The 25232-nt window shown below is 33.4% G+C and overlaps 3 protein-coding genes across 19 annotated transcripts in view; 1 reads left to right on the top strand and 2 right to left on the bottom strand.

Moving 5' to 3' along the window:
• Positions 1-1981, bottom strand: part of LOC125844332 (beta-D-glucosyl crocetin beta-1,6-glucosyltransferase-like) — a 219857-nt gene extending 217876 nt beyond the window's left edge. For 3 of the 5 annotated variants that reach the window (XM_049523644.1, XM_049523642.1, XM_049523646.1), the window contains exon 1: positions 1045-1981. In XM_049523644.1, coding sequence (XP_049379601.1) covers positions 1045-1981 — 937 coding nt within the window. Of the gene's footprint in view, positions 1-619 lie in introns of those variants that run through there. The other 2 variants (XM_049523645.1, XM_049523641.1) reach the window with 2 other exon arrangements.
• The window catches only part of LOC125844329 (rust resistance kinase Lr10-like), a 368189-nt gene that overhangs the window by 220458 nt on the left and 122499 nt on the right, over positions 1-25232 (top strand). The window lies entirely within an intron of this gene.
• Positions 15434-25232, bottom strand: part of LOC125844341 (beta-D-glucosyl crocetin beta-1,6-glucosyltransferase-like) — a 133912-nt gene continuing 124113 nt past the window's right edge. Inside the window, exon 3 of the mRNA XM_049523652.1 lies at positions 15434-15810. Coding sequence (XP_049379609.1) covers positions 15671-15810 — 140 coding nt within the window. The 3' untranslated portion in view covers positions 15434-15670. The remainder of the gene's footprint in view (positions 15811-25232) is intronic.

Raw genomic sequence — 25232 nt, 5'->3', positions numbered from 1 at the left:
CAAAAAGAATGACGCATTTTCATATTAAGTAACAATTGAACTTTAAAATACACATTCTACCCTTAATGAATGATTCACTGTCACACAAATTTCTATTACTCATTTTAGACCACAAATTTAAAAAAGTCTTCCTTTCTTTCTTCAACTTTGAGTCAAATCAATCTAACTCATATAAAATGAGACATAGGAGTTACATTTTAATCGCTACAAGAGAAAAATGATATGGACTTGAGAATTTATATCGAAAGCTAAAGAAATAATGGTCAAACATATATTTGAACTTCGCAGTTTCACATTCTAACTATTACATGTTCTCTTATCCTATTTGAACTATTGTCGGTTGTTCTATTTTTCTATCTGAATTGTCACCATATATATGTTAAAACACACCTAGTTGAGTAGATGATTAAGAACAATTGAGAGTTGACCTAATCAACTTGAAATGTGTTTTAACACATAGATACTGATAATTCGGATAGGAAGAGACACAACTAATAGTTCACAAAGCTAAAGAAAGTCATAATTGAGAATCTTATTATTTTTCTCAATATATTTTGAAGACAAACAAAAGCACCTCACATACAATATTATTTTGTTAATTGAATTACAACATACCACATTATTTGCACTTATTACTATTCCTACAAAGTTGAATTAGCTCCTGAGCAGCAGCATCCATCTCTTCACCTCTTACAGATTTCAAATTCTTGCTGATATCTCTCATTTTAGCCCTCACATTTTCCTCTGTTTCCCCTGTTATGACACATTTAAGAATTTCTGTGATTTCTCCTCTGTGAATTTTCCCATCATCATCTCTTACAATCTCCACTGCGACTCCCAATTCTACAATCAACCTCGCATTCATTGGTTGTTCAAGATGCATAGGCATGGCAATTATAGGAACCCCGAAATCTATACTTTCCATTACTGAATTCCAACCACAATGACTTATAAATCCTCCCGTACTCGGATGATTTAGAATTCTTGGTTGTGGTGCAAATTTGTCCAAAACTCTTCCCCTTTCTCCAATTCTTTCAAGAAAACCTTTTGGTAATGCATGTTCAAGATTTCGCTCTTCACCTTTTGGAAATCTTGCAACCCATACGAAATTAACATTACTTAACTCCAACGCGAAAGCTACTTCTTCCATATCTTCATTTGACAAGAAATACTCACTCCCAAAGGAGACGAAAACAGTTGAATTCTCATCTTTTGTTCCTAACCAATCTATAAGCTCCATGTCGTCAGCGTCATCAGTGATCGAATCTTGGACTGGTGGACCAACTGGAATAACCTTCAAATTGAGGAAATCAGTGCAATAATCTATGTATTTGGCCTCTATAATTCTAGAGCTACTCATCAACATGATTTGCCTATTTCCATCAGCCTGACGATCCCCATCATCAGGTTCTACCTCTTTAGCACATTTTAACGTTTCATTCATTTTTACTTGTTCACTTTTCCTGAGATAAATTTCAGGGAATGGGAATACATCCCCTGGTTTATTCAGTGATATGGTAAAATACGAAAACACAGTTGCACCCGAAGTTAGGAGCTTAACTGCTGGAATGTTGTGTTCATTCGCGACACGTTCAGCCCATTGCTGCAATATGTCATATATCACCAAATCAGGTTTCAAATTTTCCAAGATTTTTGAGAAGTTTGGTTTGGACATTTTCAGGGCTTTTTGAAGGGTGTGATGGAGATGGGGTGGGAGATCATTGGTCGTATGGTAATGAGGAGGAAGTTCGGGTAATTCTGGTAAGTGAAATTCGACAAGCTGAATCGAATCAGCATACTTTTCGGGGATTTTTTTGCTGGCATATTTGAGATTGATGGGCGTAGAACAGAGGTAAATCAAGAATTCCCTATCCGCGAGTTTCTTGGCTACGTTTAGAAATGGAGAGATGTGTCCATAAGCCAAAAATGGGAACATCAGTACCCTCAAAGTACTAAGAGGCTCTGTAACTTGTTTAGCCATGATCAAAATCTTGAAATGAAAGAAGGGTGAGAAATGAGAGATGGTTACTCTATAGAGTTGGCTTGCTTATTTATTAAAGAGAAAAGACTCAAATATGTATCGAACTTTGAGAAAATGCTCATCTATGACATTTGTTAAAAATTTGTCTTATCTATGTCTTTTCTGTTTGAGAAAAGTCTCATCCATGTCATTATTTGTTAACTAAAATGACATAGATGAGCCTTTTTCTCAAAGTTCGATAACATATTGGAGTCATTTCCCTTTTAAAAATGATTTAACTAATGACGTAAACAAATCATAACAAACCATGTATACAGAATAAATTTGCAACATCGAATTTATTTTCAGTTAACAAATAATGACATAGATGAGTTTTATCTCAAACGAAAATGACAAAAATGAATTAAACTTTTAATCAATGGCACAAATGGATTTTTTTTCTTAAAGTTTGATGATACATTTGAAAAGAAAAGTGCTAAATGGCCAGAAAATTTGGCTAGAATTTGACCAGAAAATTAAAAAACTATAATATTTTTTTATTTTAAAACAAACTGATTTTTTTTCAATTTTTAGTTAAAAAATATTTAAATTAAAAGAATAAAAATATTTAAAATAATAAAATAACATATATAAAATATCATTCTAGCCAAAAAGATTTTCCCATTTGAAATATTTTCCTTTACTATTAAAAACATAAGAGAGATGAGGACAAAAGGGAATCATCTACACAAATACGTTACAACTTTTACATTAAAAGCTCATCGAAAATACACATTACTCAATTCCCCAAAAAGTGATGACAACAGTGTAGGTGAAAAATACTAAAACCTATGACTTTCTATAAATGATCACATTACTCCCACCGTCCAACAAAAACTACAAGTAAAAGAATAATTTTACTACTCCCTCCGTCCACAATTGTTTGGCAGGTATACTAAAAATAGATGTCCAAGATTAATTGTCAATTTAAACAATCAAGAAATAATTAGTCACTTTTTTCCAATTCTGCCCTTAATGATTGTGTAGTTCAATTGAAAAGTTATGTGGACTTTTGGTATTCTTGATATAATAGGGTTATATTAGTCAAATTACACCTTGTATTAAATTTTCCTTGAGGGATGTGCATGACCTTACCCTGACAAACAATTGTGGACAGAGGGAGTACTTCCTCCGTTTTATTTTATATGTCATTCCTTTCTAAATAGCTGAATTATAATATTTGTTATTTTATAAAATTTATGCATAAATTAGCATATTTTGCCTATTATGTCCTTGATAGAATAGTTAATTAATATTGTCATTTATTAATAAAGTTGACTTAAGAAAACATTAAATAAGGGTAAAAGGATAAAATTACATCACTTCTTAATGCACGTGCAAAGTAAAAATGTGACATATAAAATGGGAGGGAGGGAGTATATTATCCTTTGAATATAATAAATATAATGTCTTGAAAAGTGTAATAGGAAAATGACTAAAATTAATGATAAAAGTAAATTATGAATTAAGTGTAAATTATGCATTGATTTCATAAAGTGGACAAGTACTGTTGGATATCCTAAAATAGTATAGTGAACAACTATTGTTGGACGGAGGGAGTGGTTTCTTAATTGTCCACTATATTATTTTGGTATGTCATCGAAAGCTCATCGAAAAATACACATTATATGGTTATTATATTCATGTTTTAGTTTGACTAAAAATAATAAGATAGAAGGATGATCGTCTTGTGGAAGTGGAAATAAAAAGGAGCTCATAAGATTGTGCATTAATTTTATATTTTGTTCCTTATTTTTTTTCTACTAGTTCTGGATATGTGCGTTGCATGTGTAATCAATACTAATCCTTCGTAAATTATAAGTAAGTTTTTTGACAACCTTATTATCAATAAATTGTGAAGACTTAATTATTATGTAGTTGGAATAAAACAAAATAATGGCATATCACTAAATTATTGAACAATTGTAAAGGAGGTGATAATTGTCGCATGCCTTTGATCTTGGATTGGATAGAAGACGAGGTTAAAATTGGTGAAGATAGAATGTTCTTAGTCTAATAGGACTTATAGTTATGTATTAGAGATCCAAAATCAATAGATGATTCTTCTCGTTCCTTTATGACTTATTTGCATATCATAAATTAAATATTATTGAATTAATTCCTCTTTTAAAGGTATCCAACATAGAGAAGTCAAAAGGTAAATTATAGAGAAATTATAGAGGCAAGATCATTTCTAAGAAATGATCATTATCAACAAATTAGAGATATTATCAAAGAAAACAAAGTCCTAAAGCTTCGACATTCATGATCATTTTGAAATATGTGCATAGTGATATCTGCAAGATTCCTACACAACTGTACTTTAAAATGTAACGATGAGTAGAAAAAAATCAAGAGAAGTTATGTATAACACAAATACAATTTAAGAAATTAATTGAACCAACTTTTCTATGCTTACCTCCTAGAGATAGCTAAATAAGAAGACGATAAATATTGCTACACTATTGAGTAATACTGAGATACCAAAATCTTGAGAAACTATAGATAACGACAATATTCGTAGCATTCCAAACAAAATTATCTTATTCTTTCATTCATGTGAGAAGCAGAACATAAAAAGCACAATAATTTATTTTAGAAATAATAACTAAATGACTCATATTTAAACATGAAAGGCTGAATTTTATTACATAGTGAGTGTTATACCCCATTTTAACTCAAGGTCAAAAAGGTGTACAACATATTGGTGATTTCCAAACTATTAACTAATTTAAGAAGTTGCCACCTAATTAGTTATGGTGAATTAGGACACCTAAATATTTAACTAAGTCATACTAAAATTGACTCCAATTAAGGTCTACTAAACACGAAATTCTAGGTAAGGGTTCTAGTTATCCTAAAGGGAAGGAGTTAAGCATCCTCTAAGATTCGTTAAAAGTACGATTACCGACCAAACTTAGGTTAATTAGAGAGAAAATAAAATAATCATTAAAAGCTAAGAAAAAACTAGTATTAATTAAATCATGGCAAGTTAACCTTAAAAGAGTTAAAGTATAAAAAACCTTAAAATATACTAACTTTATATATAAAGATCTAAAAAATGAAATAAAACAACCATCTAACTTTAGAGGTTTTAAATTAGTTTAAACTTGATTTTTAACGAGAAAAAGGAGTTTGAATGAAATATGCATAATTTGTTATGTTCAAAATAGTTGGCCAAGTCAAGTGCTTTTTGTTTAAGAAAGAAAATCCTTTTATGAAATTGAATTAACAAGGAAATCTTAAAACTAAAGATAACGAAAACATATTTTGCCTTGATAAAAAATAAAAGTTTTTATCCAATTGAAAGAACTTAATTTAAAAGTAATTGTTCTAAGCCAAATTAATATATTAAACCCAATATCTAGAGGAGGGGAAGGTGAGCTACTAGGTTTGCTTAAGTTCTTAGTTAATTAGTTTGCATAAGTTTAAATATAAATTGAAACAAAACATAAATATAGGTGTCAAAAAAGTATAAAATGTTAGTCAAAGACAACAACATATATGCTTGCATAAAAAATATAAAGCTTTGAGATAAGGAGGAAGTGCGGGATTTTTTTTTGGAATGAGTGAATCATTCTAGACACAAGCTAAATGCAAGATTGGTCATTTCTCTAATTTGGATAGAGATGGAGTCATATTGCAACTCCATACGCGCTCCCGAGTGTACATGTAAAGAAAGAGTGGGTAAAAAGATTAGTAAGGCGAATCCACTTTAAAACTATATCAAATAAACCAAGCATGAATATAAGTAATAGTCGTACAACAAAGATAACTATCCGGAATAGAAAATATGCAAGCGTAGGATAAGCCGACTTATTAACAGAACTCAAAGTAATTGACCTACACGATAAAACTAATTTTCCGATTTAACCGATTTAAACCACAAAGAAGCTTACCTTTTCAAACCATGAATTTTTAACAATTCTTTATAAGTAGTCTATACTAAAATATTCAGAAGAAAAGGGCAAAGAAAAACTAATATACTAACAGAGAGTAAAACAAAAGGAAGCTTGTTATGAATGGGCCGAGGCCTGTTATACCAAAAACAGCCCAATACCATATTAAGGAGTTATGTGTGGGATCTAGGTTAATAAGTAACCCATTCTAGGGAAAATAGGGGGACGCAAATTGTTAAAGAAAAGAGTGTCTCCTCTCATCCCCTTCTCAGTCTAAGCTTCTCATCTCCTTCTATTCTCTATCCCCGTTACTTTATCTTATGCAATTTCTATTGTATTAGTGCTATTTCTATGTTGCCAAAGTACACCAGTTAATACTATTAGTGAAGAGTTTGGCTACTGTTCTTTTGTGATTACTGTTTGTTACATTGGTGCTTTCATCCAGAGAACTCCATCATCAGCTATGTTTCTACCTAGATTCAGTGGCAATGACAACGACAACCCGAAGAACTGGATTTTTCGGGCAGAGTTGTACTTCACATACCTTGGCTTCGACGAGAAGGACTGGCTACCTCTTCCTTCCTTCTACTTTGATGGTGAAGCTCTTACTTGGTTTAGTTGGTTGCATCGTAACAAGCAATTCGTCAATTGGAAGCATTTTATGGAAAAATTGCTTATGCGGTTTCCAAAACGAACCTTCACAGCTTCGGTGAGTATGACAGATACTTCACGAGCCTATTTTAACTGTGGGCGCTATGCTACATTTGTTCCTCCAATGACCTCTGCCTCTACAATTGTAGATCTAAGTCATGTCACACTATCATCTGACTTGGAAGATGGCTTCATAAGTGGGAACACGGATACAGCCCATATGCTTGAGAAGTTGCCAGAGAAGTATACCAATGTGGATTGCTTGGCATTGATTACTGGAAGTAATATTGAGTTTGCGACTCTTGAAGTCGTAGGAACTCCTCAAATTGGGAATGCAAAATCAGTCGAAGCAGACTTGTTACAGGAACCTTCTTCCATTACCGAAGGTCAGGTGTTCGATGAAATTTCACACACAACTGCGAGCTCTGACATTTCTGAACCTATTGATAGATTCTGCAAAGATGTTAGTATTCAAACTAAGGTCCCTCCTTCGGTGTTAAATGATACGAAAGGATCTAATGATGTGGATGAGGAAAATTCACTAGATAATGTAGCTTTGTTTGACAAATCTCCTCAAAGGGATGCATCTGGTACTCTGGCTCCTTTTTCTACGGAAGGACCTATGATGTCAAATACACGTTTGCGGATTACTGACATAGTATATCCAATTGCGACTGGGGTACCACTCTTAGTTCCTCTTGTTGGTTGTGAAGTTATGCTGTCAAATAAACATCTCGAACAAGATATGCCAACGAGGTATGTAGTTCCTAACTCTATTGGTAGTGGCTCTCCTAAATGGAAAACTGATTTAGAGACGAAAGATTTATCTATTGATAAATACTTTTTGGAGAATGAGAGTTCCATATCAACAAGTGCTATGCAATCTGTTCGATTGCTTCCTGCCGCGGAAAATGGAAAATCTATTGGGGGATTCAGTGGTCAAAATATTTTGAGTCAATTTCCATTTGTTCCTGCTGTTAATTTTCTTATGCTTATTGTAACTGTTCCGGCAACTGCAGTGGATCTTTGTGTATGGGATCCGGGAATAAGTTTTGGGTTAATGGTTCTTACAGGTTACATAGAGAATGTGGAGGAACTACTATCATTGAGATGTACTGACAAGTTTCTCTTAATTGCATATTCAAATCGTATGAGTAGAGTGTGGGATCCCGGACAACTAGGGAGTGTAAAGTTCTACAGGTTCAAGGGGTTCTCTGTTATCGATAACTGCAACGCATTAATGTGTCCTCTAATTGCATATTCACTAGTCTTCACTGAATATTATGCAATTAAACATGATGTGTTCTTGGCCAACTTCCACCAAACATCAGTCTTGCATCTTTGCTATATAACTGCTCTTGTTGGCATGGTACAGTTATGGGAGGTAAAAATATTAACGAGTGTATCTAAGAAAAAGGCAGTGCACTCTGCTGGTTACACACTTTATGGAGTCATAGAGATAGTAGAGTTGGATGCACGCCATAGATTACATCATGGCTTACGTAATGCATTAGTTTTTGTTATCCTCTTGAACAAATGTGTGATTGCAAGGAAAGTTATAACTGAACTCCAATTGATAATGCGGGAGAATTTTATCGTAAATCAGAAATAACATGGTTGCAATTGGTTGTTATCAATTATAGTGGAGAGAGTTGGGGGAAGGAGAGCTTTTATATTCTATTGCTCAATACTTCGAGGTGAATAATTCTAGATTTGACGAGTCTGAGCATGTTACGAAGTTAAAGATCCTTAATGTGGCTGCCAATAGTGCTTCGACAAGTTTTGGTGATATCATTAGGTGTATTGCTTTTTTTTTTGGATATGTCTCACATGGGTACCCATCTTTGCCATGTTAATCAGCTGCTAAGCAAGAATGATGCAACCATGTCTATAATACTCCAGGCAGCCAACCGAGTTTCTTCATTGTTGCTTACCAATCTAACTGTACCAGGGGATGCTCATGCTTACTCGAACCTTGAGGACAAGGTTCTTATTGGAGTTGGGAGTATTGTTATGAATGGGCCGAGGCCTGTTATACCAAAAACAGCCCAATACCATATTAAGGAGTTATGTGTGGGATCTAGGTTAATAAGTAACCCATTCTAGGGAAAATAGGGGGATGCAAATTGTTAAAGAAAAGAGTGTCTCCTCTCATCCCCTTCTCAGTCTAAGCTTCTCATCTCCTTCTATTCTCCATCCCCGTTACTTTATCTTATGCAATTTCTATTGTATTAGTGCTATTTCTATGTTGCCAAAGTACACCAGTTAATACTATCAGTGAAGAGCTTGGCTACTGTTCTTTTGTGATTACTGTTTGTTACAAAGCTTAAGCTTAAGTTTATAGGTATATATTTGTATATATAAAACTAACGCCTAATAGTGACAATGCACATGATTTGTGCCATATTCCTTCAAATATTAAATATGATAACTGCTAACTTACAATTATTTTTTTTAAAAAAAAAAACAGGAACTTATACACATAATTTATTTAGCAAAAAAAAAGTGTAGAACTCAAACAAAATGCCTACAACCAAGACTCTCTTTTACATTTTTAAAGGGAAGCATGTGCAAAGCTATTTGTAACGGAAGCAAGGACAATAGCCATTTCTATGAAACATTTTATACATAGGAAAACATGACCATTGAAACTTTAGGGTATAAACACACAAAATAAAACATTTAACTGGGAACGAAACAACAACATAACTCATGTAAATCCAATTCTAGAACTAAGTCATTCTTTAAATTCAAGGTCTAAAAAAGTGAGGGAAAACAATATCAAGTCTGTATAGATCTCAAAAAGGATACAAACACATTTTAACATTACTTTGATTACAACTAAACTAGGCAAGAATCAGTCTCAACATACAAATTTCTTAGAGCAACATAACACTCTAATCACAGTAACAAAATAGAGGAAAAAGAAAAGAATATCACCTGCTATAGGGCAGTGAATGGCGGCTGCTGCGATCAAAGGTCTACACTCACACAATCAACGAATTCGACGAAGCTTGAGACCAGAGTTTTGGCCGAGATCAGAAGAGAATGCCAAGCTATTTTTTAGAGTAAAAATCAGTGGTTCAAGGTGCTATGAAGGCAGAAAACTCCCTGCAAAACGAGTGCCATCTCTTCATATTTAAAGGAATGAACTAGGGTTATAGGTTTAGCATTTGAGCGGGACAACCGTTTGAATTTTGAAAAAATCTGCTTGACGATTCTTTCTCAGAAATCTCAAAAGTTCTTTGGCATTTTCTCTTGACTAAATTAAAGAAGAGAGATGAGAAACGAAGAGAGCTAGTAGAGTTGTCGAGGCTTGCATAGAATTGGAGAGGCAGATCTCTGCCATTCTTGAGGATCGCTGGAATTTAGTCGGAAGAGGAAAGAAGAACGATAGAAAAGAGAGGAGCCTGCTGCTAGTTGAGAAGATAAGGCTTATTAGGGCTTGAATTGATTTTGGGCTGAAAATTGGGACGGATTTGGGCCAAGTGTTGGAACGAAATTGGGCTAATTTTGACAGATTTTAGTGTAAAAAGTGGGCTGAAACGTTGGTCTGATTTGGGGGATTTTGGGCCGAATTTCTTAGCCTTTTCCTTTCTTCTTTTAAATTAGGACAAATTACTTAACTACACTCCTTTACTTACCTTAATATCCATTTATCCCTACTTATTTTAAAAATTTCGAAAATCCCTTATTTTACCTATCTATCCCGCATGTATCCCATGCACAACGCTATGTATCTCGCTATGTGGAATGTATCAAACGCTATGTATCCCGTGCACAACATTATGTATCCCGTGCACAACGCTATGTATCCCGCTATGTGGAATGCATCCAACCTAATGTATCATGTGCACAATGCTATGTATTCCGCTATGTGGAATGTATCAAACCTAATGTATCCTGTGCACAATGCTATGTATTCCGCTATGTGGAATGTATCAAACCTAATGTATCCCGTGCACAATGCTAGGTATCCCACAAACATCATTTTTAAGGGATTTTTGGTAAATAGAAAACTAGAAGGGATAGGATGTTATTTAGTACTTATAATATGTGGTTCCTATAATTTATACTTTAAATTATTTTAGGCTTCTTAGTTTATAACTAATATAAAATATGCTATAAGATGACAACAATTGATTATTTAAGAAAAGAGGTATAGGAAGTGATAACAATCATTTCGATAATAAACGTATAATTTAATAGATAAATAGTTGTAATAGTAAAAATAATTATGAAAAAGGATTATTTTATATGTTATCAAATTAGAAGCTCGGAAACAATAAATTAGAAGAAAGGAGGGTCAAAATTGGGTGTCAACAATGATAATTAGTTATATGCTAAATGTCCATTTATATAAGATAAATTTAATTTATCAAGTAAGAAAATTCATCATTAATTTATGCTAATTATGATGGAAGGAAATTAAAAGTTTTGCAACAATGTTTATTGTAGCTATTACTTAGCATTTAAGATAAGATAATTTATGAATATAATTCATTGAACTTTTTTTATAGTTTTGCGCGTTAGGAGTATTTGAAGAGATTGTTTTAACTATTGCAAAACTTTTGATTTTCTTCTATCATTTAATAATACAAATATTCATTGTATTTATATTAATTCATGTCACAAATTGTGTTTTAACTTCCGAAAACTTAAAGTAATATTATGGGGTTTTCCATTTTAGAATATTATTATTATTATTATTATTATTATTATTATTATTATTATTATTATTATTATTATGTATATATACACACACTAGTAAAAATGACCCGTGTCAGCACGGGCCCAACATTATATTTATATTCAAAATAATAGGATAAAATTATGCATAATTATAAATTCTATATACTATTGTTATTATAATTAATAAATCTCAATTATCTAAAATTATAATATAGTAGAATATGATGGTTTTCCATCGCAATAAATTATTTCCAAAGCGTAAGGAGTCTATCAACTTTTTCATTTTATTTTATATGATATTTTTTTGTTTTTTCTAAAATTTAGTATTTATATTTAATCATAATTGATTTTAAAGATCATATTTATCAATTATGAACATCTTGAAAACGAAAAACCAGTACAACTATCTCCGATCCTTTATTTCATTCTATATTCGGAGAATAAAATAAAAAATGTTTTCTTCATTCATTCTCTATTTCACTCTCTATTCATCATTTGTAGAGATGATCGAAGAATTACTATTTGTAGGCTCTATTTTATTTTTTGATTATTTTTATTATATAATATTTGTAATTAACATATCATAAATCATATAAGTCCATTTATTAAGTTTTTAATATTCGTAATTTTTTTAATGTAATATAACACTTCAAAAAAATTATTATTTAATATATACATTTTCAATCTGAATTAATAATACTTCGTTTAAAAAAAAAATATTTAGAACCAATTCCAAACTCATCAATGGACATTTCATAAATAAAATGGCTAAAGTGTTTTATTAGAAAAATAAATAACGCAAAAGTTGAGGGAACACTGACTGACACAACTCCACAAGTGTAGTTCAATGGGTCCCAAGCACATTTAATGATATTTCAGTGGATGGCATCAATTGTAATTTAACAGAAAATGATGGATCTTTTATGGACCTGTTGATGTGGACTAAAGAATAAAGCAAAAAATACAATTCCTTTTAAGCAAATTGATCTAGGAAAATACTATTATACCCTTAAACTTTTTCTAATGTCACAAGCTGACATGTTGAAACTCTCTCTTCTAATATATATGAATATGATAATTAAAGTCATAACTCATAACAATGATATCATATTATTGACATAATATATAAACATGACTCTTAACTTGACTTCAATTGGTAACTATGACCTTTAACTTTGAGTGTGCACAAATAGACACTTAAATTTGTATAAAATTGAACAAATAGACACATTTGTGTGGTGTCCTACATGACAATTTTTTGTCCTACATGGCGTTCTATGTGCATTATGTCACGTAAGACATGTGTGTCTACTTGTTCAATTTTATATAAGTTTAAGTGTTTACTTGTGCACACTCAAAATTGGACGACATAGATGTCAGTTGAAACTAAACTAAAGGGCATATTTATGTACTATGCCTATTTTTTATTTTGTACTTTATGAGTATGAATTTTTGATTGTCGCCAATTTATACTTTTGGTTCGATATTATAACTTAGGACTTTGTAGGAAATCGCTAACTACTGACCATATGTTTTCTTCTGTAATATCAATTAGGCATAACACATAATAGGACTTTTAACTTGGCTTCAAATTTTAACTTTGACTTTAAACTTTCATAGTTCATAAAGAGGCACTTTAACTATCCAACTCTTAAATAAAAAAAAAACATTAGAATATTGCAACCCAAACACGTGAAATGCAGACGCTCCAACGTAGATTAATGAGTCACTCAATGACTGCCGACTAGTTAAAAAATTTACACGTAGATATTAGAATTTAAAAAAATTCAATTAATACAAGGGTGAAACTGTTCCATTTTACCCTATTTCTCTCTCAAAATCACAAACCCCTAGCTGGGGATTTACAACCAAAATCATGAATCAAGGGAAAATTGTTCAAGATTTGTGCTAAAAGTTCATATAGTCTAATGTTTATATGTTCATCTTCCTCAATTTAGTCCATGTATTTTTAATTTTTCCCTTTTGAAAGTTAATTTTTGATAGAAGGTAGAATCTTTGCTTAAATTTGGATTTTTTGCGGACCAACGACCTGTATTGTTTGCGGACTAAGAAATCTTCAATTATATCTCTTTTCCTACAATGACAAAACAATTAGAAGCCATTTGCACTAAAAACAAGCAAAAATCGTGCTAAAGAGAGAAAAAAAAACTTGATTTGAAAGTAGAGGGAAAAATGGGATTTTGATTAGAAAACATACAAATATATATAAAAGGGATTCATTAAGGGTATAATTGTCATTTCAACATATATTTTACTGTTGTGGGCCTTGAAATTTACTCCTGACGTGCACAAATTGAATGTATATCACGTGGTTTGCTAGGTGGGATTCGAGTGTTTTTTTATTCAAGAGTTGGATAGTTAAAGTGCCTCTTTGTGCACTTTGAAAGTTTAAGGTCAAAGTTAAAATTTCAAACCAAGTTAAAGGTCTTATTTATGTGTTATGCTTATCAATTAAATGTCTAGGTAAATATAAATAAGGTATAATACATAAATATGCATTTTAACTTGTTCTCAATTTAAATTTATGCCCTCTAACTTTGAGTTTGCACAAGTAGACACTTAGACTTTTATAAAGTAGAACAAATAGACACATGTGTCCTACATGACATCCTACATGACAATATGGATTCTATATATATTATGTCACGTATACTCATGTGTCTACTTGTTCAACTGTATATTCATGCACACCCTAAGTTGGAGGACATAAATATAAAATGAGACCAAGTTAAAAGGTATATTTATGTATTATGCCTATAAATAAATATGTAAAGTCACAACTATGCACCACAAATACCCAGTTTGAGCAAAAGGTGTGTTTTGCATCTCCCTCACTAACAAATTGGTAAACGTCAAAGTCTTCCTCATGAGGGCCCTTCATCAACTTGCAACTTTCCCATCATGGACCAAACACAAGTCTTCCATTGATTTGGGACCCAAGGAGTAATATTGATAATGAAAAGTCCACAAAGCTTCAATAATTGCATTTACTCTTATATAATAATAATAACAACAATAATTGTGAAGTCTCAGCTGAACATGAATAATACACAAATGTCTAAAGGAAACTCTCAGCTTAAATACTTTACATTAATCCTTCAAATCATCTTTCTGCAAACATCCAATGCTTGGAAGATCAACTGTCCTGATTCTGCTTGTGGTGATATCCGTAACATAAGACACTCTTTTCATTTAAACACCGATCCAAAACATTGTCCTTTTTCAGGATTTGAATTAGCTTGTGAAGGTAACCAAACAGTTATATGGTTTTTCAAGGCATCGACTATGCTAATCGGATAATTCACTTGGTAGATCCGACTTTACAAACACAAGATGATCTATGTTCTCTCATACCTTCTAAGCTCATTACCTTTCTCAAATACAATAATATCTTCTCAAAGATTGGAGAGATGAAAGTCTCTGAAGTGAGTGATGGATGCAGAACAGCATTTATAGGCTTCACCTCATGGCCTAATATTAACAACATTTCCCTTTGATATCAAACCACACAACATTCTTTTGGATGAGAATTTCATTCCAAAGATTTCTGACTTTGGGCTTGCGAAATTATATACGACAGATAAGAGCATTGTGACTCTCACAGCTGCTCATGGAACGATTGGATATGTTGCTCCAGAGTTGATTAGCAAAAGCATTGGAGAAATCTCGTACAAAGCTGATGTTTACAGCTTCGGAATGCTGCTAATGAAAATGTTGAACTTGAAGAGAAATGAAGTTGCAAATGAAGAGAATTCCAGCCAATACTTTCCTTATAATATTTACGATAAGTTCAACAAAGGGAAAGAGATTGTGGTGGATGAAGAAGCGAATGATGATGAAAAGAAGATGGCTAGAAAGCTGAGTTTAGTTGCATTATGGTGTATACAAACAAATCCGATACAACGCCCTTCAATGAGTAAAGTAGTAGCAATGCTTGAAGGCGAAGTCGAAGTGCTAGAAGTACCTCCTCAGGCTCTTCAATCACAACCGATTGTCCATCAGATCATGGGAAGTTCTACGACATTTTGTCTGATTCAATAGCTTTGTTAGATAATCCCGTTGAGGTAGACATTTATGCTGATTGATTATAGTTGATGTAATGTTTATGTAAAATAAACATTGCCAATACAACAATGTTTGGGACAAAGAATCGTGTTGTTATTGTTGTACTAGTTATATTATAGACATAATACAAAAAAATGCCCTTTAATTTGGCCTCAACTTACATTTATGCGAAGAAACTTAAACATGTATAAAGTTGAACAAATAGACACACGCATCCTACATGGTATTCTATGTTTTTCTCATTATTTCAACCTCAATATATTTTGAAGAAAAACAAAAACACCTTACATACAATATTATTTTGTTAATTGAATCATAAGATTCACTTATTACTATTCCTACAAAGTTGAATTAGCTCTTGAGCAGCAGCATTCATCTCTTCATCTCTTATAGATTTTAAATTCTTGCTTATATCTCTCACTTTAGCCCTCAAATTTTCCCCTGTTTTCCCTGTTATGACACCTTTAAGAGTTTCCGCCATTTCTTCTCTATGAATTTTCCCATTATCATCTCTAACAATCTCCACCGCAACTCCCAATTCTACGATCAACCTAGCATTCATTGGTTGATCAAGATGCATAGGCATGGCAATTATAGGAACCCCAAAATCTATACTATCCATTACTGAATTCCAACCACAATGACTTATAAATCCTCCCGTACTTGTATGATTTAGAATTCTTAGTTGTGGTGTGAATTTGTCCAAAACTTTTCCCCTTTCTCCAATTCTTTCAAGAAAACCTTTTGGTAAAGCATCTTCGAGATTTTGCTCTTCCCCTTTTGAAAATCTTACAACCCATATGAAATTAACATTACTTAACTCCAACCCAAAAGCTACTTCTTCCATATCTTCTTTTGACAAGAAATACTCACTCCCAAAGGAGACAAAAACAGTTGAATTCTCATCTTTTGTTCCAAGCCAATCGATGAGCTCCTTATCGTCCGCGTCATTAGTGATTGGATCTTGGACTGGTGGACCAACTGGAACAACTTTCCAATTGCTCAATTCAAGGCAATAATCAATATATTTGGCTTCTATAGTTCTAGAAGTACTCATCAACATGATTTGCATATTTCCATCAGCTAGAAGATCTCCATCATCAGGTTCTTCCCCTTTATTAGATTTCTCCACCATTTCACTCAATCTTACTTTCTCAATTTTCCTGAGATAAATAGCAGGGAAAGGGAATTCAACCTCTGGCTTCCTCAGTATGTTGAAAAAATACGAAAACACAGCTGCACCCGAAGTTACAAGCTTAACAGCTGGAATGTTGTGTTCATTCGCGACACGTTTAGCCCATTGCAGCAATATGTCATAAATCACCAAATCAGGTTTCAGATTTTCCAAGATTTTTGTAAAGTTTGGTTTGGACGTTTTCAGGACTTTTTGAAGGATGTGATTGACATTGGGTGGGAGACCATTGGTAGTATGGTAATGAGGAGGAAGTTCGGGTAATTCTGGTAAGTGAAGTTTGATAAGCTGAATCGAATCAGCAAACTTCTCAGGGATTTTCTTGATGGTGGATTTGAGATTTATCGGCGTAGAACAGAAGTAAATCAAGAATCCTCTGTCCGCGAGTTTCTTAGCTACATTTAGATACGGAGAGATGTGTCCATAAGCCAAAAATGGGAACATCAATACCCTTAAAGTAGCCACGGTATGCTTTGTTTTTCTCTAGAGTGAAAGAAGGATGAGAGAGGAGCTCTTTGTGGTGTTGGTGACATTGGCTATCTTTATTTATTAAATGAAAGTGTGATGACTTTATGATAAAAGTTGGCTATGTGTTACAATAAAGTTTAAATCTGAGATATCTGATTAAAGACGGAAGAATAATTACCAGAAGTAAAGTAAGTACTCCTTCCGTCCCATTTTATATGTCACAGTTTTACTTTGCACTTGCATTAAGAAATGATGTAACTTTACCCTTCTACCCTTATTTAATTTTTTTGGACCTCAAGGGCAAAAAAAAGGAATAATATGATAATTTATGCATTGATGTTATGAAATGACAAATATTATGGATCAACTATTTACAGAAAAGGATGATATATAAAATGGGACAGAGAGAGTAATTGGTCGCCGTTTTTTATAGAAAAAAAATCGAATGTAGACCTAGCAAAATTTAATGCAAAGTGACCACTTGTGTGATTGTTTTATTTAGAATATTAAAGTAGAAAATTTAGGCACATTTAAAAGAGGTGACTTTATAGGTAATGAAAACTTTTACTAGTGCGTAGAGAGAGTATCTATAAGACTATAATTAAGTAGATTAAAAGAATAGTTAATGGTCGAAAAATATTTGAATTAGAGGTTTTTCAAGTCAATATCATACCTTAGTTATCAAATGTTTCTTTTAATTTAATTTTTATAACTATCATCATCAATATATTAAAACACACCTTAACTATAAGTTATTCATGTTTACTATTTGGATTAATCACTATCCTTTGAATAGCAAAAGGGAACAACGGATATTTGATGTGTATCTTTTTAGTATTTGGATAATGATAGTTTATAATTTAGGAAAAAGAAAATAGCTGATATTAGGGGTGTAAAGCTTGCAAAAAGTGATAGTTCAAGTGTGTTTTTGATCATTATCTCTAAAAAGAACTATTTTTAGGTAAATTTGTAAAAAAAATCTTGTATGTATATTTTTAGTTTTTTTTAAATTTTTTTATGTCAATGCAAATTATATCACATAAATTGATACGCATAAAGTATGTAAAGAGTACATTGTAAATAGATTATTATTAGGTGCTCAACTTGGTTGTGAGCTAGTTGAGTACGTGTTGTATATTATTTCATGGCTTTATTTATAGGGAAAATTGTGCATTATAGCAAATTATTAATTCAAAATAAATGATATGGCTACAGTTTCATTTAATTCTAATTCGTAGCAAACGCTTTACCATTCTCGCCTCTCTCCCCTGAATCTCGCTAGCCACTCTCAGTTTTCTCCCTTGCCTCTCTCACTTTTATACAAACACAATTGTATAAAGCGAGAGGGATTGTATATACAAATATAAATTTTTCCGTCCTATACACTTATAATTATACTAATACAAATCTCCCTCTGCTCAGTTCTCTTTTGTCTTTCTCTCTCTTTCTCTCGCTTATACAGACACAAATTATACAATTACAATGTACAATTTGTGTTTGTATAAAGTGAGAGAGAGATTTGATATACAAATACAAATGTTTTAACTCGATTCAATTGTATATTAACTCGATTTTATTGTATACAAATTCAAATATTATGCAGATATACAAAACAATAATTGATACATATACATAGTAGCTACATATATACAATTATCTAACCGATGTACATATACAATTCACCTCTCTCCACTCTCTGCCCTCTCTCGCTCGCATCTCTCCTCTCTCTCCTAATCTCGCTCGCTACTCTAACCTAACACAAGGAACATATTCATATAAAACCACAATTTTCTTAGTTATAGACGCCCGATTTATACAAATCGCCATGACTTTATACAAATCAGATATCTGCGATCTATACAAATTAGATGCTCCATAGCAAATATAAGCGCAAATATCAAAACTGTAGCTATAAAGCGCTAAGACACTTTGTAGCCTCCCTCTCATTAGATGTGGTGCGCACTACACATCCATGAAAAGGACTCTACCTAGTGCGGTTTTTCAGACATCCTAGTACACTTAAACCTAGTGCTCTGATACCAAGTTTGTCACCCTCCGAGACTACCCTCGAGATGCGGACACGGGACCTAGGACCACAAGTGGTCCCAAGCTAACCCTGTTGGCATGATCATGAGCATACTAAAGATAATAAACGAATGCGGAAGCTAAATCATAAATAAAATGAAAAGATGGGGAATACCCAAATACTATAACTGAGATATATGAAAACTGATGAGTTTAATACAAAGAAGATATTAACTCAATACTAAGTTGAATCTAAGTATGTTTGCAAATAGCTTTTAACTTACTAGAACTGCTAGGACAGGCCCCAACTAAGTCTAGCTAAACTGAAACTAAAGGACTAAAATACTGAACAGAAACTCATGACTATTGTCCTCAGAGAATGAGGACTCACCACTAATTCTGTTGAACTAGAGATCGGGAATCGATCTAAGCGTGATCTGGATGCTGAGAACCTGAACCTACATCACGAGAAGATGTAGCGCAGAGTATGTGTCAGTATTTGAAGGGTACTGAACATGCAGGATAGAATACAGCTGAAATAACATATAATTGAACAAAGCAAATAAGCAAGGACATAATCTGAACATGATATATATACTGAATGCTGAGATAACTGAATGCAGTGACCAATTTATAGCATGCTGAAACTAAATACTTGATATACTAATAAATTGTCAATGTAATAGGATCTGACTGAACTGTGGGAACAACTAATAACCGATAATAAAACCACATGAGTTAAATGTGGAGTCTGATGTATACGCCCCATCGAGAGGACCCAATATACCCTGCCAGAGGTATAGAGGCATGCTGGCGTGATCATTGAAATGATGCCCACAAAGGGGACTTACAACCTACGTGGCTAGTAGTTCTAGGACTATTTAGGTACGCTGAACCCTAGTCCAACTCGGTATTATGCTACTCCCAATGGATTAAGTAATTAACACATTATAACTGAATTTCTGTAAGTTACTGGATAGCTCAAACTGAACATGCAAACTGAGAATGCAATAATTAAATTGATATTGATGTATTAATAACTGATGCATGTATAACTGAATAACTAAAATATCTGACCTAACATGTGTAATTCAAAAACTAAAGAAATACATAGCTAAGGTCTTGGAATTCATGCATTAAACAGAATATTAACGTACTAATTTGATTTGGATCATTCTAACAGCTAGGAACCCAACAATTCTAACATTCAAGAAACCCTAGGTCTAGTCATAATAAGGGAATCAAGAAACTGACTGAAAACTAGGGACCTAATGGGTGAAAGGAACCCACTAGTGAAATCCCATATACCTGATGATGAATTCCATGGAGAAATCTTTAGATTTCAGGGTTGGAGCTGATGGAACCTTATTGCGTTCTTGAACTAGAGTTCTTGACTTCTCTTCTCCTCTTACGCTCTAATTTTTCTAAGTTTTGATTAATGATTTGACTTAGGTAAGTTCTAGTTATGTTTCTAGGCTTAAACTAACTAAACCCTCATAATTTAGGGTCTAAACGATGTAGCTTAGGGGTCCAATGAAATAGGAAAAGACCAAAAGATCCCTGACTTAACTGCTGTCGGAGTGATCAACGGACGGGACCTATGGGCCGTAGGTCAATCTACGGTCTGTAGATTGGAGTCATAGGTCAAGTCTGCCCGACAGGGCTTCACTAAAACGAGTATAACTTTTTACTTGGAGGTCAGATTTTAGCAAACTCGGTGGTGTTGGAAAGAGGATTCAATTATCTATCATTTCATAGGTCATGGGACATATAATTCCTTTTGTGCTAAGAGTTATGACTATTTTAAGTTGACCTAATCAACAATTTTCCTCTAACTGGCTGTTGAGCCTCACCTACGGTCAGACCTACGGATCGTGGATCGAACGACAGTTCGTGTTGGTCAGCCGTCGTTTGCGTCAGAGGCTGGGTCAAGGGGGCCTCGATCCACGGACACAGACCGTGGGTCGAGACTTAGCCGATTTTCTGAACTGGGTTTGGGGAGGGGTTGCAGTGGTGAACCACGAACCACTAGCACGAGCTGTGGTCTGACCTACAGTTCGTGGATGGCAACCGTGGGTTGCACCTGCAACTTCTCAAAATCTGCATTTTTGGTCTGTTTCGGATATGGGGTGTTACACAGGGATTATTTGTTGTCAAGTGTTTGGTTCATTGCTTTCCACTTAATCTTGTGTTTGATTTAAAACTCTACAAAAAGATTATTTCCTATTACACCCTTGTGTTATTATGAGATTGTTAATTTCATGTAATTGGGTCAAGGTAGATAACCGCCGGACAATATTTATTTTTTGTAGGATTTTCTATTCCATTTAACAAGTTAAGTCAAACATATATATATATATATATATATGCATAAAATTGTTATTAATTTTAAGGTGTGATGTACCACTTTTAAGGAGATCATGAATGCACGGTGTATTTCTAATTTTTTGTTGGTCAAGTATATCTTAAACTTAACATAGATTTAAGACTACTTAAATTGTTCAATACCTAAAGCTTGTTTTTTTTAAAAAAAATAGTTCAAGTGGTTAATCGACAAACTATCTTGAATAAAAAAAGTCAAGAAAAATGGAGAATTGTTTTTTAGTGAAATCATTAAATTACACAATATGAATTTGGAGAATTAAAAAAAACGTTTATTACCATTTCAATATAAATAAAAAGGAAATTAAATTACAAAAGAAATTTAGGAAAAGGAATAAGGAGATAGATTAGTCAGTTAGGGATCTTATCCGAGGTTTGTTAAACCTTGGATTAGTTATCCCTCCATTTTCTAGGGATAAGATAAGACCACATATGGTGGATACGAAATCCATGGATTAAATTAAATAAAGTAATCAAACAATGTATTATATGGACTAAATTTTAATCCATGGATTATTTTATCTAATACCGCCTACCAAATGGGTCCTTAAACTTTTATAAACTAGAACAAATAGACACATGAGTCTTACGTGATGTAATACACATAGAACCCAAATTGTCATGTAGGACGCATGTGTCTATTTGTTCAACTTTACACAAGTTCAAGTGTATACTTGTGCACACCCTAAGTTGGAGGACATAAATATAAAATGAGGTCAAGTTAAAAGACATATTTATGTATTGTTTTATTTAAAAAAAAATATTTTAGACTAGTTTTAAGAATCGCCACTTAATTTTTAATAAAAATCAAGAAAACTACCTTTTTAAAAGATTAAAACAAAAATCTAATGAAAATATTCAAAGGGGTCCGGGGTTCATATTAGCATTTCAGGAAGGGTTTGAAAGCACTCGAAATGCCCACTAATACGCGGTTATCCGTAATTAATTATTTGGCTAAATCTATTTGACTAGTTACCGAATGAACGAATTTTATAACTTAAAATCATTTAAAGAGGAAAAGGGAATATATTATCTAAAATGTCCAAGTAGAGAAAAACTTCTAAATTTTTTAGAAATTAATTTGGAAAGACAAGTATACTTAGTTATTTTAAGATAAAGTACTATAAGTTAACTAACTCAAAATGGGTGTCCTTTGGGGAATTATGAATTAAGAACCTTAAAATTAATTAGCAAATAAGCATGTACTAATAATAAAATTAATATGAAATATATAATACGGAGAGAGGGAGATTTGGGCCCAAGTCCGGTTTCTATCCACATGGGCCAGTATTTGGGCCCATTTTCGTTTTGGGCCTTTGGCTTATTTGAGTCCCCCTGCACCTGTCCTAAACTAACATAAAAGAAAAATATTTCTTTTGGACTGTAGGCCCAATTTTTTCACCTATCCTAATAACTAGCACAATAATAATAAATAATGACAAGGGGCTTAGGCCCAAAATAACAAAATATAACTCAGAATAAATAGAGGTGGGCTTTTGGCCCAATCTTTTTCAACTCCCGATCTGCTCCGCTTTTCTTTCAACATCGAGACCTGTTCGTCGATGTGATGGCTGGCTGACTCGATAAAGAAATTAGAGCCTTTACGGCTCTCTCGAAATGCAAAGGAAGGAGTGAGTTCTTGGCCAACTCGGGCAGATTTTACATGCAACAAAAAGAAATCACTCTTTCATATCTGTAAACTAATCCAAAGAGCAAATAACATACGACCAAACCACCGGGAATTAATCTTAAAAGAAAAATCAACACACTACACACATCAAGAAATCAATGCCAATAACTAAAACAAAGTCTATCTATAGAAACCTAGAGATGCTAGCTTATCATACTAAAAAAAACAGAAATTTAGAGGTAGTGATTCGGCCAAATTATCTCAAGTATAGGTAACAACAAATGGCCATAAATAATTAAACAAGGCAACCCTCTTCTCAAACTAGCATGCCGGACATAAGCAAAAATAGGCATGAGTAAATATAATACACAAAGAGAATAGCACTATTGAGCAATAACATCAAATAAATGATTAAGCTAACTAACAAATTATACTCATGATAGTTATTGCAGATTAGACGAAGACGAAAGGGTGATTTTCTGGAAAAAGTAAGAGAAACCTTGGTCAAATCAATACATTACAAGAGCGGAGCTATACTATCACGAGTAAAAACCAAAGAGAAATAGATACCAGTCCGACTAAGCAAGGATAAATACTAGATACACTCATTCTGCAAGTTTAAACTAGTGTTAACAAGAATCTTTCACAATAAGAAGAACACCAAAACAAACTGCCAAGAATACGGTCACATTCATACAGATAAAAGCTAACCAAATAGCAAATAATCCAAATGACACAAACGATACACTCACAGTTGAGACCAAATGAACTTTAAACCATTTTGAACAAGGTAAAACAAAGGTTTAACTAGTCTCATGGATACAAAATAACCCGAAGAATCTGACGGGAAAAAAATGCGATGATCAGTTAAGAGTCCACACAGCAAAGAAACTAAGTCGGAAAGCTCATATTCAAGCCGAACAAACATCCAACCAAGAGTATTGAAGTCAAAAAATAGAAAAGAGAACAAGACAGAGGCAGAGAAACCCAACAGAAGCAAGTTTATCACATAATGCTTGGAATCGAAACAGAACGTAAGTGAAGAAGGAGATATTACCTTTTTCCGGGCAGCGAACGGGAACCACGAGCTTGAAAGCGCTTCCACCACTATGACCCGATTTTGATGAGCTTCGGAAAGCAAACGAGTCTTCCAATCCAAGAAGAAAAACTAAAAATATCCTCTCTAGTCTCTATACTCGACACCTATACTAAATACTCGTATGTAACTCGGAGTAAATACTCGTAGTAATTTAGGGTGTTTTCCTCTTTAGTGCTAGCCTCTTCCCAATATTTTCTCCAACTCCAAAACTCTCCTCCTTTTAACAGTGAACAAAAGCAAGTATATATAAAAGGGAATCATTAGGGTTCAAGTTTGGGAGGGAAAAGGCTGAAATCCGGATAGCAACAAGGACCAATTCGAAATTCAAAACCCCCCAAAACCTTTCACGATTTGGGTGAAGCACCTTTTTCTTGCGGTTTCAACCCATTCCGGAAGAGGAAAGTGGGGAAAATCGTGTGCCTGATGTGCTGCTGCGACATTAATAATTGAAAGGGACGTTGGAGGAAGAAAACAGCGAAGTCACTGTCCTCTCTTGTTACTGCTACTGGACCGAATTTTTGGGCTCGATTTGCTCACGATTCGGATTGGAAATCTGCTGGGTTTGCGTTTCTGGGAAGAAGACACTGTACAGGGGTCTTTGGTACACGTATTGTTGTTGTATGTGGAAGTCTGGTGGGCTGCTGGTAAGTTTAATTGAAAATAAGGAATGGGAAGTGGGTTCGAGCTGAATTGGGTCACTTTAAATGGCTCAAAATGGTCTTACAAATGAGTTAAGGTAGGGCTAAAATTGTAATACAAAAATGGCCCTAAGAATTACAATGGCATAATACATATATTGGACCCTAAACTTGGCTTCAAATTTTAACTTTGACCTCCAACTTTCATAGTGCACAAATAGGCACTTTAACTTGTATAAAATAGAACAAATAGACACACATGTCCTACATGGCATCCTACATGTCATTTTTTGTCCTACGTGGTGTCCTACGTGTATTGTGCCATGTAGGACTCGTGTGTTTACTTGTTCTACTTTATACAAGTTAAAGTGCCTATTTGTGCACTATGAAAGTTGGAGGTCAAAGTTAAAATTTGAAGCCAAGTTTAGGGTCCAATATATGTATTATGCC

The sequence above is a fragment of the Solanum stenotomum genome, chromosome 11 (genome assembly GCF_019186545.1).
Source record: "Solanum stenotomum isolate F172 chromosome 11, ASM1918654v1, whole genome shotgun sequence".
NCBI classification, from domain to species: Eukaryota; Viridiplantae; Streptophyta; class Magnoliopsida; order Solanales; family Solanaceae; genus Solanum; species Solanum stenotomum.
The sequence above is the reverse complement of the archived record's forward strand: the minus strand, read 5'-3'. Positions and strand labels throughout refer to the sequence as shown.